Source organism: Balaenoptera musculus, chromosome 9 (assembly GCF_009873245.2).
Source record: "Balaenoptera musculus isolate JJ_BM4_2016_0621 chromosome 9, mBalMus1.pri.v3, whole genome shotgun sequence".
Classification (NCBI taxonomy): Eukaryota; Metazoa; Chordata; class Mammalia; order Artiodactyla; family Balaenopteridae; genus Balaenoptera; species Balaenoptera musculus.
In genome coordinates this window covers 15,418,862-15,437,719 of record NC_045793.1, presented here as the reverse complement: position 1 = coordinate 15,437,719, position 18,858 = coordinate 15,418,862, and the positions used below count along the sequence as shown (strand labels likewise).

General features: G+C 40.2%; 1 protein-coding gene and 1 non-coding gene across 2 annotated transcripts in view; both read right to left on the bottom strand.

Annotated features, from left to right (window-relative positions):
* Positions 1-1,963: 1,963 nt before the first annotated feature.
* The window catches only part of ZC3HAV1 (zinc finger CCCH-type containing, antiviral 1), a 61,446-nt gene continuing 44,551 nt past the window's right edge, over positions 1,964-18,858 (bottom strand). The window contains exons 9-13 of the mRNA XM_036863610.1: positions 16,672-16,774; positions 14,310-14,400; positions 13,356-13,486; positions 12,852-12,982; positions 1,964-6,109 (exon numbers count right to left, since the gene is read on the bottom strand). Coding sequence (XP_036719505.1) covers positions 5,847-6,109; positions 12,852-12,982; positions 13,356-13,486; positions 14,310-14,400; positions 16,672-16,774 — 719 coding nt within the window. The 3' untranslated portion in view covers positions 1,964-5,846. The remainder of the gene's footprint in view (positions 6,110-12,851; positions 12,983-13,355; positions 13,487-14,309; positions 14,401-16,671; positions 16,775-18,858) is intronic.
* LOC118901417 lies at positions 9,057-9,163 on the bottom strand. The gene has a single exon (XR_005021389.1). It is a non-coding gene; the product is annotated as a U6 spliceosomal RNA (small nuclear RNA).

Below are 18,858 nucleotides of genomic sequence, written 5' to 3'. Positions count from 1 at the left end.
TCTCTGCCGTCTTAAGAAATTTGGACTTATGGAAGACTTTGGGAAGCTACTGAAGGAATTTCCGCTGGCAAGTGACAGAGATCCCTCTGCCTAGAATGGTCCCCCGCACCCCCTTCTAGATGTCTCCTTTTTCTCATTCAACTCTGAGCTTAAATGTCTTCTCTTTAGCAAGGCCTTTCCTAAAGTAGCATCCCGGTCTCTGCATGGAACTTATCACTCATGTTTTTCTTCTTACTTATTGATATATTTGTAGAATTCAAACGTGTGAAAGCAGGAATTTTGTGTGTCTTATTCCTTGCTGTATCCCCAACACTTAAAAACGGTGCCAGGCTATATTGTAGGACAGGTGTTTTTTATTTTGTTTTTGTTTTAAAAAAAATTTTGTAGTAGACAATTTTTCAAGCAGGAAATTAGAAGACAGTGGAATAAGCACCCATATATATATCTATTTCCTTGAGTTATAAAATCTTAACACTTTGTCCTATTTTATTTTCCTGATTGTTTTGGCTGAGAATTTGTAATTTTCGATTTCAATTTCTAGATAATTCAATCCTAGATACTTCAGTAGGCATGACTTTTAAAAATGGTAAATTTTCCTACATAATCCTAACGCTATTTGCATAATTAACAAAAGTAACTGTAACTTTCCTTAACACTTCTAATGTAGGATAGGTGTTTTAGAAAGATCCCTGGCAGTAATAAGAATGGATTTCTAGAAAACCAAGACAGGATAAGGAATAACAGAAGAGAAAGAGGAGTTGAGGGATTATCATCTCAATTTTGATTGTGTTGTTTGCAGTGGACAATCCAAGAGAAGATGCTCAGTGGGCAGTTGTATTTACAAGAGCTTAAGAAAGATTGAAGAGACTATTGATTTGAGTGACATCAGAGTACTAGTACTTGGAGCTGTGAGAGTTAATGAGGTCACTCAGCACAAATAAAGTGAAGAACAGAGATGGGAGGACAGAACCTTGGGGAGTAGCAACATCAAAACATTTCTGAAAAATTGAGAGCCTGCTACGGCAAAGTAAATAAACAAATGGAACAAATAAGTGGAAAAACTCAAACATCTGCTCATGCTTGGTTTGATGCCACTTTGTATATTTGAATTTAGGTGTTTTTGACAGCAATGGGTTGGCTATACATTGTTTTATTTACATTGAAGTCCGTATCAAATGGCAAATTTTACCTTCACTTTAATCATATCTATGTTGCCGTATAAAGGTTTTCTCTCTCCATCCAAAGCTTTATGATTAAAAATGAATGAGTGGGGACTTCCTTGGTGGCGCAGTGGTTAAGAATCCGCCTGCCAATGCAGGGGACACGGGTTTGAGCCCTGGTCTGGCAGGATCCCACATGCCGCGGAGCAACTAAGCCCGTGCGCCACAACTACTGAGCCTGCACTCCTGGGCCCGTGAGCCACAACTACTGAAGCCCGCGTGCCTAGAGCCCGTGCTCCGCAACAAGAGAAGCCACCGCAATGAGAAGCCCGCGCACCGCAACGAAGAGTAGCCCCCGCTCGCCACAACTAGAGAAAGCCCGTGCGCAGCAACGAAGACCCAACGCAGCCAAAAATAAATATAAATAAATAAGTAAATTTAAAAAAAAGAAAAGAAAGAAAGAGTGGAGAAGGGGTTTTGAAGGAGTGACTGATAGGACAATTCTGCTGAAGATCATTTACATTTTTTTAACTTTTGTGCCTCAGCCTGGCCCTGTTCCCACCCCTAAGGTGTGTCAGCAGTTTCCAGCGTCTCCCTGTCTCAGCCCCTAGACAAAAGATGTGCAACCAACTGCAGGCTTCTGCTCACAGCCACCCCACCTTCCCCTGGCAGTGTGCTAAAGGCTCCTTGGTCATTGAGTCCTGGAATGATGAAGCTGGAAGGGGCAACACACATCCTCTATCCCCCATTGAATACACTGGTGTCTGCAATTGATTATCTTTTTGGAGATACCTGGAAATAGAGCAAATACAAGCAGCAGAGCCAAAATTAATATTTATTTCCTTTTATTAGATAATCTCAAATGGAGCTTGGAGAAGAACAAGAAGAAATACAACTACTGAATTATAAGAAGTTGAGCTTACTTTATTCAACAAAATTTATCCAATGTATCAGCATATCAAGCAGTCAGCTAGGTATCTGGGGTGGCACAGTGAACAAGACAGGTTGACTCAGCCCTCATGGAGCTTACATTCTAATGTGGAAAGCAGACAACTCCAGGGTGGATAGATGCTTAAAATGAACAAAGCAAGCCGCAAAGTGTTTTAAAAACCAGAGATCCGGGAGGCAAGCATCCAGTTTAATCTATAGAAGGACTCCTTATGGAGGTTAGTAAGCTAATCTAAAGATGCTAGGTGTTAACTAAGTGAGTGGTTCTCACTGTGGTATTTTGGAAACTGATGGATTGTTGGCTTCACAATAATTGCGGACTTTTACTGGCATTGAGTGGATGTAGCTAGGGAAAACAGATGCCCCGCAGTGTATGGGTTAGTCCCACACAAAGAATTATTCGGTACCCTATACGACTTTCTAATGTCCTGCTGGACATTTATGTAGGACCTACAGCTCGCCTGAGAGAATATAATTCCTCTTTTCCTCTTAGACAGTCTGTAATTTGTCTTGTCCTATTATCCTTATTTCAATTAACGTAATTTCGCTCTTTCCCTTACCACATACAGAGAAGGTATATAGTCTGTTATGACTTACCCTAATACTGGTTTTCATTCTGGTGTCACCCATACCAATAATCTTTCATTCTCCTGTACTTCTTTACAGGAAATAGCCTCTGATCGACTCTTAAATCCAAACCTATTCACTATAAGTAGAAGTAGATATCTATTTCATGATGTCGTATAGCGTGGTCATGCTGGAGCATTTACACATTGATATTCACTTTATCTTTATTACAAACTTCTTTCCTTCTGTTTCTCCATTATAATAGTTAGGGCAGTAAATTGATTTCTTAAGAAATTCATGTAGATTGTAGTATCTGAATCATCATCTCAGGACAGCAAAGGGGATGTTACAAACTGTCTGCTCTGAAAAAGGTGAATAGATCTGATAGGGTTTGTGGTTGCCACCGTAATGGCAGTGGGGGAGAGGGCGCTACTGGCATTTAGTATGTGAGAGCCAAGTATGCTGAATATATTGCAATACATTGGACAACTCCTCACAATAAGTAATTACTCTGCATGCTATACGAATTTTGAATGTCTCACTAGACATTCGTGTATGACCTACAGCTCGCCTGCAAGAATATAGTTATTTCCTCATTTTCTCCATTTCGACAATCTGTAGATTTTCTCTTTTTTTTAAGTTTATTTTATTTTTTATTTTTTTTTAATTTTTAATTTTTTAATTTTTTTGGCTGCACCACACAGCATGTGGGATCTTAGCTCCCAAACCAGAGATCGAACTACTGCCCCCTGCATTGGAAGCACGGAGTCCTAACCACTGGACCACCAGGGAAGTCCCTAGATTTCCTTGCATAGTATCTTCATTTCAGTTAAGGTGGTTTCGTTCTTTCTCTTATAGAAATAAGTATTATCATATGCAGATAAGTTACTGTATCACTAGTTTTTATTCCAATGTCCACTCGTATCCCTGCTTTTTTATTTTCCCATACTTCTTATGCAGAATAGCTTCTGATCTCCTACCTTCTTTTAAGTTCAAATTTATTCTTTATAAGTAGATGTAAACGTCTGACTACTTAATGAGGTCTTGTAGTATAGTCGTGCCCAAGTTATGTACCTTTCATTCCCTTTTATGTTGATATTAATTTTATTTAATTTTTAATTTCCTTCTAAAATTGTGTATAGGTAGAGTATATTACCACTGAATTGCATTTTTGAAGATAATGAAGAGGATGTTACAAAGTAATTGTCATTAAAAAAAAAAAAAAAAAAGGCAAGAGTGCTGGGTGAGAACCACCGAGCTAGGTTAAAAGGGGCACCGAAGAACTGAAAGAAAGCCAGGGTGACCGTGAAAGAAAATAAATGAGAGGACAGGGAAGGGAGAGAGCATGTGGAGGCATGATGATGATTTTGAACTTTATTCTAAAGGCATGATCAGATTTGTGTTTTGAAAGTAAAAAATTTTAAATTCTTGCTGCTAAGCAAAGAACAATTTAAAAGGCGACAAAGAGATATTTAAAAAGGAAAACATGGGAACTGCTTAGATGTGCAGGGGGAGGGAAAGAAAGGATGACTTCTGGATTTCTGCTTGAGCAGATGTTTTTCTGGGGGGAAAAACTGATTTGTTTGAGAGAGGCAGATGGAGAGCTCCATTTTGGACATGCTGAATTAGAGATGCCTGTGAAAGATCCAACTAGAGATGTCCAATGGGCAGTCGGATAGAGTTCGATAAACAGCACCTCTACAATGTGAGGGTCAAGATCAGGAAGTGAAAACTCCAAAACAGAAGCTACCATGAAAAAAATAAGTGAATGAAAATACTTTCAGCAAGCGTCTCGAAAAATAACCCTACCCTAAAACATATCTTATACATTTGTTACTGTTGGAGCCCTTTAAAGCCAAGGAGCTGTAGAGATCTCTGCACTGATCTAAAATCTAATATAAAATCAACTCTAATGCTAATTAATTTTTATAACATACCTGCTGGAAGGAACTATAACAGGAAATGTTGGCGACTCGTATGCAATGTTGAAAAGGAAAACTGGAAGGAAAACGCTGATTCATAATAAGAAAGTGAACTCTTGGTCCAGGCACCTCAGCTGCTCTAAAAACTGATTGTGCTGCAATTCTACACAATCCGTCATATTTAGAAAAAGAAGCCCCTAGCAGGTGCGAGCCTTGTTTGGGGCATTGTTCTCTTCGTTCTGATTCTGTCTCACTAGGAAACTCATCTCACCTCCTTAGGGGCCCATCCTTCAGCAGATGGTCCTGCTCCTAATTTCTTGATGAGCCTCAACTGCCACAGCGAATGACTACAACAGCACTCAGATTTCTCAGTCGTGCTTGTGTGAATCTGGTTACTGCAACTCAGTCCCCCCAAAATACCAACCAACACTTCATGAAAGTCTGACCTGAAAAAAGCCTTCTCTGTAATCATATTAGTTAGAATATAAACGTCTACTTTGCCATAATTTCATAGAGCCCAAATGGGCAGTTAACTCCAGTTGGTTGCTTCTCTCTGAGCCCCACTTAGCAGCTTTTTTAATTGAATTTCAGAAAAAGTCAACCTGGATGGAGTGCCCTAAATAAACGTAGAGATAAAGAAATGCATGCCCCCAAATCAGTTTCACCACAAAGAAAAGGTATAGTACTGCAGTTATGTCTGTGCTAGCATTTAAATTGCCCTTACATTTTTTCCCCCAGTGTATCCCTAAGAATTTTCCCCCAACTTTTCACAATCTTCCATCCAAGATTTGCTTGTACTGTCTTATGTCCTTATTTCAATAGGCATTTTTAGATTTCTCTCAAATTTCCCAAATTAATTTTCTTTCAATTTAACCAAAACGAAACCATGTCATGCAATAAACTAAAAGAGTAGTTGGGAGAGAAAGTTTGCTGCAATTACATAAGTTTTAGAAGTGAGTCTTTACCAGTTACATCTAAGGCAGTGATTCCCAAACTTTATGACACATTTCAATCCTCTTCCTGGCTCTCATCCCCAGAAACAGTGATTTAGTTGGAGTGGGGTGAAATCTGGACAGTGGAATTTTTTAGAGCTTCCCAGATGATTCAAATGTGCAGTAAAGTTTGGGAACCACTGATCAAAGGCATTTATAGGAGAGGAAATGTAAGTTTAACTATTATCTGGGGCAGTCTGGTTCTATAAGTGAACAGAATGGTTATGGCATCCTTTATGACGCTGTAACCATCATTTCTAACTAATCACGCAGGCTTTGTCCGTTTCAGTATATTCAATCACATATTCTGGGTAAATCTGATCTTTCTGAAAGATGACAAAAACAGAGGGATTCAACCTTGTATCCACACAGCTGTCATACTGCAGAGGAGGGCTCACGTAAGCCATATGTCCTTCAATAAAATCTCCAACCAGGACTCGGGCTACAAACATAACGATGTTTTTGGGATCACACAGGCAATTTTTATGGGAATTGATGGCATCTTTTGTGAAGTAATTTCCTAGAAACAATCAGAAAAAGAAAAAGCTTAAGAATTATTATAAAAGAAGGTATATAGCTTATAAGATTATTTACACATAATCACATGATAGGCATTGACCAAGCATATGTCAGCAATACCTTACTGAGACTTATAACTTTCCTTTGTACTTAAAAAAAAAAAAAAGTTCATTATGCAAGTAAACTTGAATAGAGTGTATAACCCTACTGAAATAACAGAAACATTTGCTACCCTGCAGGATTCACAGGTATGGTGTTAAGCCAACGGATACAATGAGTAACTGCTGATATCACAGAGGCCCAATTCATGCAAGGCAAGTTGAATTGTAACTGATAAACCAAAGATATTCCAACAGAGGCCATTTTATATTGTGTACGTTCTAAGGAGGAAAAGTCATTTACTACTATGGGAAGGTTCTGGAAAACGGGAAAGGGAGACGAGATGTAGCACGAGCAAACAATTGACCCTGGCAGAGCTCGTCAGACAGTTGATCCATCGTCCTCAATTCTAAAACAACCTCTGATAATCACTGATGTTTCCAAACTCAGAAGACCAACAGCCATTTCCTGACAAATTAAAATTTCCTGTTTTTATTTTTACTATTGCCCAATGTTTTTCTGCCCTTTAAAGGAAAGGAGTATATATTGCAAATTCTGATCTTCTATGCAAAAATTAATAAGTAAAATGAATTTGCTGTATTTACGATGACACATGTTTAATACATTTTTCTTTTATTTTGCTTGGTGTTATTATTGATTTTTTTTTCATAATTAAGATGTCTGAATTCCAGAAATATTGCTTATCCTGAATAAGTCAGATACAGGCCATTCTGGGTAAATGATGTTCAGCTATATTTAGAATTAAAAAATAAAAGTCTGGCTATACTGCCCTACCATTTACAGTCCCACTCTCCTTCCCAAACACAGTTAATGGCCTGGTGGGAATACTCTCACACTTGTTTCTATGTATTTACATACATATATGTACATAAACTCTGATAAGTTTTATGTTTATTTGTTCCTAAATGGGATCATGCTATATGAACTGTTCTACAACTTTTTTTCCCACTTTGGTCCAAGAAATCTTGCTATGTCAGTACATCTAACCCCAACTCATTCTTTTTAATGGCTGTATAGGATTCCACTGTAAGAATGCATCATAATTTAATTTAATTACTCCTGAAATTAACTGATGAAAATGTAGGTTGGTTTCACTTTTTTTTGTCTATTACCAGTAACACTTCTAAATAAATGCTAAAATATCCTAGTAAATATACCTTTGAGAACGCATATAAATATTTCTGTAGAACAGACTGCAAAACTATAGTGGCTGAGTCATAGGATACGAGCATATTAAAGTTTGATATCACAAATTGCCCTCTACAAGTGATCTAAAAATGTTACCACCAATAATAAAATCATGTTTCTCCACATCCTTGCCAACACTGGATATTATCTATCCTTTTAATTTTTGTCAATAACACTGGGCAAAAAGATCTGATTTTAATATGCATTTTCTGAATACTAGTATTATTGAGCATCTTTTCATATGCTTATTGGCATATTTCATATATGCCAATATATGAACTGCTTTTTCATCTTTTTTTTCTCTGAACTGCTTTTTCATCTTTTTTTTTTCCCTGTTGTACTGTCTTTTTCTTACTGATGTGTGACCAAAACAAGCTTAAATTCAAGAACTAGTAGGTCCCTCAAGATCTTTTTACAGTCTTATGAAGTGAGCCAATAGGTATTTGGAAAATGACCAGGGATACAAACAAAAGTCAACCCACCATATTTCTCTTGTGCCACCCACTCCTCTCTGTGCCAAAGACGCTCCTTCAGCTGCATTCTGTACTGCTCTGTTATAGCCTCCGCAAGCAAACTAGGAATAGAGGCTATGCCCTCTTTGTTTGTATTATTTCTCACTGTGATGGACCCCCACTACATATTTTGTATGCACTACCCATCTCTTTTCATCACAGGACAGTCATACTTCATTTCTTAAGTGTCTACAAAGAGCAATTCCTCGTATGTCAATTTCTAGAACTTCTAAACGATTCAAGCTGTTTTGGAATGAAATCTTTCTAAAGCATACACACCTCTCTGATTTTCAAAAAATAGAACAAACTCATTTTACCCTTTATTTTACTAATACCTCAGATGCAGATATTAATTCTGACATATAGTGTTATAACAGAGGGATGCCCTGTTGAGTTACTAAGGTGGATAGAGCTGTGTTCTCCTATACTAATGACTCCATCATGAGAAAAAAAAAATTGTTTGTGCCTTGCAGATCATTTTTCCTCCTTCTCCACTTAAAAGCTATTAACTTTCTTCTTGCTGCCTGCCTCTAGTATGTCTTTATTCCCACTCCACACACTTGCTGGGCTGAGAAAAAAAGACTAAAGGCATAAGACTAAATGGATTCTGAGGAGCTCCCAAGGATAAACATACATGATCTTTGGTACAGGAATTTTATGACAACATGGGCTACTTATACAGTTGTTCACTCTTTCAGACCCTGAGTGACATTCCAGAAGGCTAACGTTTACAGATAAGTGAATTCCAGTTATGCATGTAAAAGGTGTAAAGTAAATAGTATGGAATTACTGGTAAAAACAGATTTGACTTAAAGCAATTGGAATTAACCATAAAACATATTTTCGACATTCAGGGGTAGCTGTACATATGTCTTAATGGCACTGAGGTTTTTTTTACAGTTGTTCAATTAAATATTTTCTATCTTCTAAGAAAGTCTGAGCGCTAATATGATTATTTTTGTTTATCAATGACAACTGAATGAAGAATGACTCTTTATACAGGCATTATAGATCTTTGGAGGATATTTTTATCATTCTCCATTGAGAAAAGAGTAACCATCACCCTAAATAACTGATTTTAAAAGAAAGCATCAGTTTTTTTTTTTTCTCCTTTTTTTTTTCTTTTCTTTTTTTATGGAACGCTTCACGAATTTGCGTGTCATCCTTGAGCAGGCGCCATGCTCATCTTCTCTGTATCGATCCAATTTTACTATATGTGCTGCTGAAGCGAGCACAGCATCGGTTGTTTTTAAATCATGCTTATATAATCTGGAGTCTACATATGCTTAAATGATCCAAACCAAAGACTCAACCTTTTAGCCCACTCTCCTAAGACCTGGACTCCGTCTTGTTGCAAATACCCCTTTCAAAGAACAGATCCTTTGAAACCCAACATCCTCTTCCCCACTCCTGCCATTGCATGGTTGTAGGCCACCCTCATTGCTGGCCGGGACTCCTGAGACAACCTCCTAATTGTTCTCGCCACCTGCAATCCTGGTCCTGCCCATCCTCTCTTCACACTGTAGCCAGAGACATGTCATTTCTTTCCTAAAGCCATTGGTGGTTTGCAGTTGTCCTCAGGATAAAATCCATCATCCCTTTAGCATGGCTTGCAAGGTCTTTCAGGATCTGACCCCAACCTACAGCCACAACCTCATCTTTCGTCACTCTCACCACACCTTAGGTGTGCTGTGCTGTGCTGTCCACAGCCTCCCTGGCCTTTGTCACTCTCTCGTCTTCGTAAACACTCTTCTCTCGACTTTTTTTTTTTTTTGCCTAGCTAGCTTTTGTTTGTCCTAGAGATCACACTTAGACTTCACAATGTGCTGATTTTCTAGAGTCTACTTTGATTCATTTTTTCATGCATTCAGTATAACTGATGTAATGGGATAATACTGTCAAAAATATTATGCTTTTTTCCCTCCGATTCTTTATACACAACTATCCTTCATTTAGCCAGACACATACTTTGCCTCAAAGAGAATTAGAATCTTGGAAGGAGTATATAAGGAGAAAGAATTATGGTCAGCTTCTGATTACCAAAATAGGATCTAGAAATACATTGCAAAAAATGGCAGACTTTGTTAACTAGAAAGAACTCTGAATAAGACCAGGAGAAGGAACCCTCTCTCGGTTGAGAGTCAAAAAGGGCCAACTTGGCTCTGACTCAGTCTTTCAGGGACCTTGGGTCTGGGCCCAGAGGGTGGTCAGTGGCTAAAAGTCAGAGATGACAGGGGAGTCCAGCAGCAGAGGAATGCGTGTGTCACACTCCCTGGTAGAACACCAACATTCCAATGCCCTGGAGACTCTTTGGAGTTTTCTACATAGACACTCAGATTATCTTGACATTTTTGTTTCCTTCTTTCTAACCATTTGGCATCTTGAGGTACCTGGGTTGCAGAATCCTGCACCCTGGATCCTAAACATGTTCCCTGACCTTATACATGTCCCTTCTAGTGTCTTGAATCCAGCTGGTACCAGGACAGGTCCTTCCTTGCTTAGCTGCCCCCCAAACAAGTGCTTCTTTTTCTAATTTCACTTTGCTTCTGCTTTTTATCCAAATCTGAGTTTTTATAATCTCCTCTGCTGTTAAGGTGGGTGGCTTTCACCTAACTGCTGCAGTTCTTCTCCTCAATCCAGTCTGATCAGTTCTGGGCCACCTTCCAGCCTCTAGGAACTCACTTACTCACCTGCCTTCCACTCTTCTCCTCTATGTCCTGTTACATGCCTGGTTTCCAACTCCAGTTTATCAAGATGTAACCCAGAGCCCTTCTATCCTTCCAGGCATGTCTTACCACCTCTTACACATAGTCATGTATAAATTACACAGACAACAGCCTATCCAGAGGGGTTTCACGCGTGCAACAGGGGTTCTTTTTTTTCCCCTCAGAGAGTAGCCATCTCTTTGAGATCTGCCCCTTGGCCTCTTTTAAGATAACTGCCTGATTTTTTTAAGATTATGGACCCAGTGGTTCATACCAGTCTATCTAGACCGTATTAACAGCATCATGGGAGACAGGACTGGAAAGCCAACATTAAAAATAAACACAAACAGAACAAAAACACTTCCTAATTCCATGTAACAGGAGACAGGCCAAGGAACAGGATCCCTCCCTGACCTTCACAAGGGAGGGTGGCATGGGGAAAAGTTCCTTGAGGAATGCCCTGCACATCCGTGAGAACTGCAGGCGCCATCCTCGCCTCTTGCGTCCATGCTACACAAAGGTGTATACTTGGCCATGAACAACTCTCCCCTTTCACCAAATTAAAGGAAGAATGACAGCCAGTGAGTAACACTGTCAAGCCATCCAAATACATTTCAGAGCGTTTCAGCACTCTTCTGTTCATAAAAGAAGAGAAACAGACTAAGCATCCAAGAATGTCACTATCAGAGCCAGTTATGGCCAAGACCTGGGAACATGTATATATATATATATATATATATATATATACCATATTTCCATTTTGTAGGAGAAATATTTGTTTGACTTCTGACATAAGAGACTCATGAGAAACTGATGGGTTTAAATGTCACACATGTTATATTTCACTCAAGATGTTTACTCCGCTTTCTCCAAACATTTCTCGGTAGGTTTTAGTGATGTGTTTAAACTTAAGAAACTTAAGAAATGCTCATCTAGTCATTCCCCAGCTTAAAACCCTTCATTAGCTTCCCATGCCCTGGGGTCAAGTCTATTGCGTGGCCATGTCTTGGACCAATTATTCCTGACTCTTTGAGGCTGGTGAACCCCACCTGTTCTTAGGAATACCTCTCCAACCAGATCAGGTGTCCACAGGGCCTGTTCTTTTCATCTACAGCAGCTGAACATTTGCAATCATTAAATTATGTGAAATAATGGTGGGGTGGGGGGTGAGAGCATGTCTAACTTGTTCGCCACTGTGTCCCCAGCATGTAGCACATAGAAGGCACTCAAAAATATTTGTTCACTGACTGATTGGCTTCTTGCTTTTTTTTGGGGGGGGGGCATTGAATTTAATCTTAGGTATATGAGTTGAGCCCCCTTTGAAAATGTGATAAACTATTACTTGTTCCCTTAAGATGAGTGATTCTTGGACTTGCCTGGTGGCGCAATGGTTAAGAATCTGCCTGCCAGTGCAGGCGACACGGGTTCGATCCCTGGTCCAGGAAGATCCCACATGCCGCGGAGCAAGTAGGCCTGCGAGCCACAACTACTGAGCCCACATGCTGCCACCACTGAAGCCCGCGCGCCTAGAGCCCGTGCTCCGTAACAAGAGAAGCCACCGCCATGAGAAGCCCACGCACCACAACAAAGAGTAGCCCCCGCTCGCTGCAACTAGAGAAAGCCCGCGCGCAGCAACGAAGACCCAACGCAGCCAAAAAAAATTTTTTTAAAGAAAGAAAAAAGATGAGTGATTCCTTGGTTTTTGTTTGGTTGGGTTTTGGGCTTTTGGTTTTTGAGTTGCATGAAGGAATTTAGGAACAAAAAGAAAGCACTGAAAAGATTTTGTGTAACCACCAGTGTGGCCTGAGATGGGAGAGGCCTCATCTCCCATCTTTGATTAGAACCTAGCAGTGGCAATAGGATGTGCATAGGTCAGGAAGAGCCATGGCTGGAACTGAATAGCAATGGTAGACAAAGTCATCAACAAGGGGGAGTACCTTGCAAGATGTATGAGATGCCTTGGTTTCCTGGCCCTGCCCTTCCCGCAAAACACAAAAGACAGGAGGGAAGCAGGGCTAAGGTGCAGTAATCAAGTCCCACGGCAATTTCCCACTCTAATTTGGACATTTCAGGTTAACATGAGCTTATTTTCTGTACATGACTGTAAAAGCCTGGATGTCGTGGTTAATACAAAATAATTACATATACCTCATAATAGGAGCATGTGTAGAGCCTGAGTGATGGTTCTACTAGTTCGGCTTCTCTATCCCATACAAACCTTTTCCATATTTGGTGTCACGAATTCCATGTAAGACCCAGTCAAAATTATTCGCACAGATAGACTCTACATGGGTGCGTCTCATTGCACAAAATAGGATTTGCTCGTCTCTCTTCATCTCCTTTTTCTTCCTAATAGAGGAAATGTGAGACTTAGTACCAGGAACATTCCTCATCCAATCCAGTTAATAACATTAATCCCAACTAAAGTCTAATCATCTTAAAATTTTATTCTGCTAGCTTTCAGAATGGAGCTACTAACATTAAGGCAACGGCTGTAAAAAATAAATATATGAAAACTTTTAAATGATAGACACATGAAAGCATTTAATTGTAAAGCTAAAGCTGAAAGAGAGAAGCTTGAGTGGACACAATGAAAACACAACTAGAGACTGAAGAAACTGTTGACTACTAAAATGAACCAGTGAATATAAATCTTAAAAGATAGATCTTCACTAATCCTTTCAAACTTTATGTCAAGAAACCTGATAATGTGGCCACCAACCTTTCAAAAGCCTTCAAGAGCTTTGCGTTCCGGATCTTCCTTATCCTTTCAATCTTGAAATTTTTCATGGAAGCTTTAAAACGCTCACTCACTTTGGCATATTCCAGAGAGTCATTATTGATCTCAAACAACTAAAAAAAATTTTTAAATATATGCGTGTGAAACAGGAAACATTTAAGGCATGATACGTCCATATGTGTGGCTCCCTGTGTCATGGAGTATCCTTGCCAGGCCTCTGACAGCAGATGGGGTAAGCTGGCTTAGGGTTTCCACATCTGACAGTTCATTCCAGTGATGAACTAGACGGCATGAAGCCCGTCTGTTCAGGCTGACTTCAGGCTAACAGAGCATTATGCCTGAAGGCAAACGGAGCGTCCCCACCCCATCCCCAGGTGTGTGACTTAGTCCAATGACCTGGTGAGTTCCCTGCCTAAAGCCAGTGCAGGGGCAGAGGCATTGGAGGTACCCAAGGAGCCCAAGCAGAGCTGCCTGCACCCAAAGCTGGAGTCTGATGTGGAGGCTAAATGATCCAGGAAGAGTCTCGCCCCAACCAGGCGAGGTGATGAGGTAAGGCACACCTCAGCTCCCACAGAAACTTGCTTTTTAACTCCGACTAATGACAAGTCGCTCTTACTGTGAGTTCCAGTTTTCTCGTCTGTAAGGTAGGGAATCGAATATCTATTTTACAAGTTTGTTGTGAGGATCTATCCCAAGGAGATCATGTGTGCCTGGACTCTGGAAACAGTGACGTGCCCTGTAGACTTGTTCTCTGGGAAAGTGGCACATGACACAATCACCATTTAGATGTCAGCCTTTGAATCTTGATTCAAGGGTTTTGCAGAAGCGATTCACTCACTCCTTCACTCATTCATTCATTCAAATACACACATTTATAGCAAAGTACTTTGTCCCATCTTTAAACAATTCACCCACTAAAAAGTAAAAACCAAGTACCTCATAGCCATTCGAGGATGAGACGCACGTGTTCCGTTGAGGAAGAAATATCGAGATGAAAGGCTCTGGTTGGGTCCTCACCTGCTGATGGCTGCAAACAAGCCAGAGAAAGAAATTCACCTGGCTCCCTGTTTCATGTGCCCAAATCACTTTCTGTGCTTAACTTCAACTAAGGTGAGGTTCCTCAGAAAACTTCCCCTTTGTATCTCCTTTGGACTACATCCCTGCATATTCCTGGTACACACATATCAGTAATCATGCTTTTAAAAAAGGTGGTAATCATTCATAATTTGGTAAATTGTTATTTTCCCATTGATTTAAAATGTAGAAGCCTTGACTCTTTTTTACATTTCTGCTTAACCTTCAAAGGTCCTAATGTGTTAGCATTAAGTAAGTTTGTCTTACAGCTTCTTTGTCAAGTGATAAACACTAAAATAGGGGTATAGGGAAAAGAATCCTGCCTTTCCTGGATGAACTGTATTTCAGAGTAACCATACACGTGGGTGTTCTCTACTAACATGTACAATACATAGGGGTTTATTGTACAATTTTAAGTTTGAAATTTTCCATAATGAGAAAATTAAATTTTTAAAAATGCTTTAAGGAAAAAAACTCTTTAAAGACCCCCTTCTGTAAAATGAAGATTCTTTTGGAATGAAAGAAATTGGCCGCAATTTATATTTTAAGCTCCAATTTCCATACTATACCAGTATAGTGCAGAACAAATTCAATTGATACGTTGTAAGGAGCTCATCAACAACGCTATAGTTCATTTCTCTTCGGGCTGTTCAGAATAATACTCACAGCCCTTAGTCTGTCCTAAAGCAGTGTGTCCCCTCTGGGCTCATGACAGCAGGATTCAAGCTGGTTCTCTCCACAACCGCCCACGAACAGTTTTCTCAATTCATTTTATTCACTCACTCACTTAGCTGACTGTTTAGTATCACTATGTACCATTCATCATACAGAATATCTCAAGAGCTTTGAGGAGCTGATATTTGTGGAGGGGACGGAAGAGGTGGAAGATTATGCTAGGGGAGACAGGTGGGAGTGTACTCGACGCCTCTCAACGCTGCGATATTTTTACTTTATCCATTTGAATGTTAAAAGAACTGGAGGGAACCTTAGCTGGCTAGGCTGATCCGATTCTAATTCTTGGGAGTTTGAATTAAGAAATTCAGAGAAAATTGGGTAGTAGCGGCAGAAGGTACAGCTGAAGGGATATAAAGATTGGAATAATGAGGTTAAAATTGTCAAGCATTAGCCAGAGAAAAGTCTTAGGAGATATAAAGACAGATATGCACATAGATACAGATAAGGTTGCTGAGTCTCTTAGCAGGGGAATAAGAATAAGAAGAAAAGCAGCTAAGAGTTACTTGACAAATGTACTAGGATCAAGCCCATGTTACAGATGGGGGGATGCAGAGTGATTAGTTTGTCCAAATCCACACAACTAATAAGCAGCAGGCAGAATCTGAGCCTAGACATGTAGCTCCAGAGTCCGGCCGTTAACCTGGTCACAGGCAAAGATCTGTGACCTCAGGCTGCTCAGGTCCTAAAGCAGCACTGGACCCAACTCCCGGTCCTAAGGCCCGCAGAGAGCTCAGCTCCCCAGCCTTGGCTTCTTGTAAAACGTTGTTTTCCCTACTACACCACGTTTATCCCTTTAGTAACTTCCCGTTTCCATGGAATACCTTCATTCTTACAACCAAAAGGACCTAATTAGAACACCGACTTCACACCGGCCTTGACGTCTGTTTTACATAATCACTCATCACCCAGGGAAAAAAAATCCAACTCCAAAAATGTTCCTGAGCAATGTAGGTTTGACTGAGTTTCATGAGCAGACAGAGGGGTCACCCTGAAGCCCCACAGCAAAACTTCCTTTTCAAATCCCCTTTCATCAACTTTATCTTTCCCCAAAGCCTTTACTCAGGCAGCTACCACATCCCTTTTTTCTCTCCATTTCTTTCTCGGCCTCCCACCCCCTATAAATCCACTCAACAAGACTAGAGATACCCAGAAGAAGCCACAGCAAAACAAAAACTCAGTTAATTGTACATTTGATTCTTTCCTAGGAACAACCAGCCGTTCACAGCTGAAGAAGCTGCTCCCAGAGTAAGAGAGCTGCCCAAAGTCCCCCGGGAATTGGAGGGAAAGACAGACTTCCTGCTCTAGAATTCTTTCAGTCACGCCGTACCGCGTAGCAAGTACCTCACTCACTGTTAAAGCAAAAGGAAATTGCAGTGTTATGTGAGCAAGAACATTTCAGAAAACAGGGTCCAGATTCAGGAGTGACTCAATAAGATCAGTGTGTGAACACGTCAAATGTGTGCCAGCAAGCAGCGTCCAAGACACTCACTCTTGTCCGCGCTTCACCTGCTCCACATCCCAGTAAGACACAAATGTCGGCCTTCTGACGATATCCTTTTGGGTCTTGGAAGCTGTGTTTGTCTGAATCATCCCTTTAGACAGAAAAAAGAAAACATAAATCAAGAATCAGTCCTAGGAAATGATTTATTGTTATTTTTCAGAGGCTAGTAACACAGCAAATATTCATGACTCAACTGTACGTGTACAAATCGAGAAAATCCTTTTGGATGGAAATTACTCATGATAAAAACTTGTATTCTTCACTGCCCTTAGTATAAGACCCAGAAAACAAAGAGGTAAATGAGCATTCCTGAATTAATCTAATCTTTAAATCAAAGTCAGGTGGTAAAGAGAGCTAGGGCAGCCAGATTACAAGACGTCACCCATGACAGGCATCAATGATTATGGGTTGGAATGTGGTAGCTATATCTTAGAAGTTTTTTCCTACCTCAAATGTGAAATGTCATTTTCAATTCATGCATGTTGTACACCTAAGTCTAAGCTGCAGCCAGCATGAGTTCTTTAAAAAGTAAATCATCGTACATTGCTAGTGAAAGTATAAAATGGTGCAACCACTTTAGAAAACAATTTGGTAGTTTCTTATAAAGTTAAACATGCACTGCCTATGCAATCCAACAATCCCACTCTTTAGTATTTACCCAAGAGAAATGAAAAGCTACATCCACACGAGAACTTGCGTGTGAATGTTCCTAGTAGCATTATTACAATAACCAAAAAGTGAAAACAACCCAAATACCCATCAACAGCTTAATGACTAAACAAACCATGGTATATCCATTTTTTAAAAAATTTTATTTATTTATTTATTTTTGGCTGTGTTGGGTCTTTGTTGCTGAGCGAGGGCTTTCTCTAGTTGTGGTGAGCAGGGGCTACTCTTGGTTGCGGTACGTGGGCTTCTCATTGCGGTGGCTTCTTTTGTTGTAGAGCACAGACTCTAGGCACACAGGCTTCAGTAGTTGTGGCGCAGGGGTTTAGTTGCTCCACGGCATGTGGGATCTTCCCGGACCAGGGCTCGAACCTGTGTCCCCTGCATTGGCAGGCGGATTCTTAACCACTGCGCCACCAGGGAAGCCCCATGGTATATCCTTACAATGGAATATTACTCAGCAATGAAAAGGGAAGGACTACTCTATATGCAACAACATAGATGAGTGAAAAACAGTATTCTGAGTGAGAGAAGTCAGCCATATGCAGAGTACACACTACAAGGTTCTATGTATATGGAATTCTAGAACAGATAAAACTAATCTATAGTGACACAAAGTAAATTGGTTGCAGAGGAGAGACCGATTGCAAAGAGGCATGAGGAAACTTTTTGGATTGATGGGAGCATTCTAGATCTTGATTAGAATAGTATTTGCACGTACTTGTCAGCACTCATCCAACTGCACACTTAAAATGGATGCATCTTATTGCAGCAATTATGCCTCAGTATAGTTTTACATCAACATCAACAAAACAAACACACAACGACAGAAAGAGCAAATCAGATCATGCCACAGCTCTGCTCAGAACCTTCTCAAGGTTTCCAGCTCATAAAATATTTAAGGTTCAACGTCTGCTCTCATCTCTTACACACCTCCTTCCCATGTGCATGGGCTGCCCCCTCCCTTCCAAAGTTTCCTCCTCCGATAAAAGCAGGCTCCCTCCCATGATTCCTCCATTCTCTTTCTGCTTCATCACATTGCTTCACTTTCCCCGTAGCTGTAATTATTTTCTGAAGTTGCCTGGTTTGCCAGCATCCAGAACAGGGCCTAGCACACAGCTGACACTCTAATACTAGTTTAATGAATAAGAGCAAATAAGAAATAGAAAGAAAATAGTCTGGAACATTGCCAACTTCTCTGAACTGGTTTCTATGAACCAAGTGAACAAAATTATGGGGCTAAAATTGCTCCAGATTCAGGAACAAGGTATATTGGTTCTCATCTCTCCACCACCTTTCACCACAGGGAATACCACGAAGAAAAATTTTTTTAATTTAAGCCCATTTTGAATTTGACCCCAACAGAGGAGTTTTTTGTTTTTTTTTTTTTTTTTTTGATGTGTTGGGTCTTCGTTTCTGTGCGAGGGCTTTCTCTAGTTGTGGCAAGCGGGGGCCGCTCTTCATCGCGGTGCGTGGACCTCTCACTCTCGCGGCCTCTCTTGTTGCGGA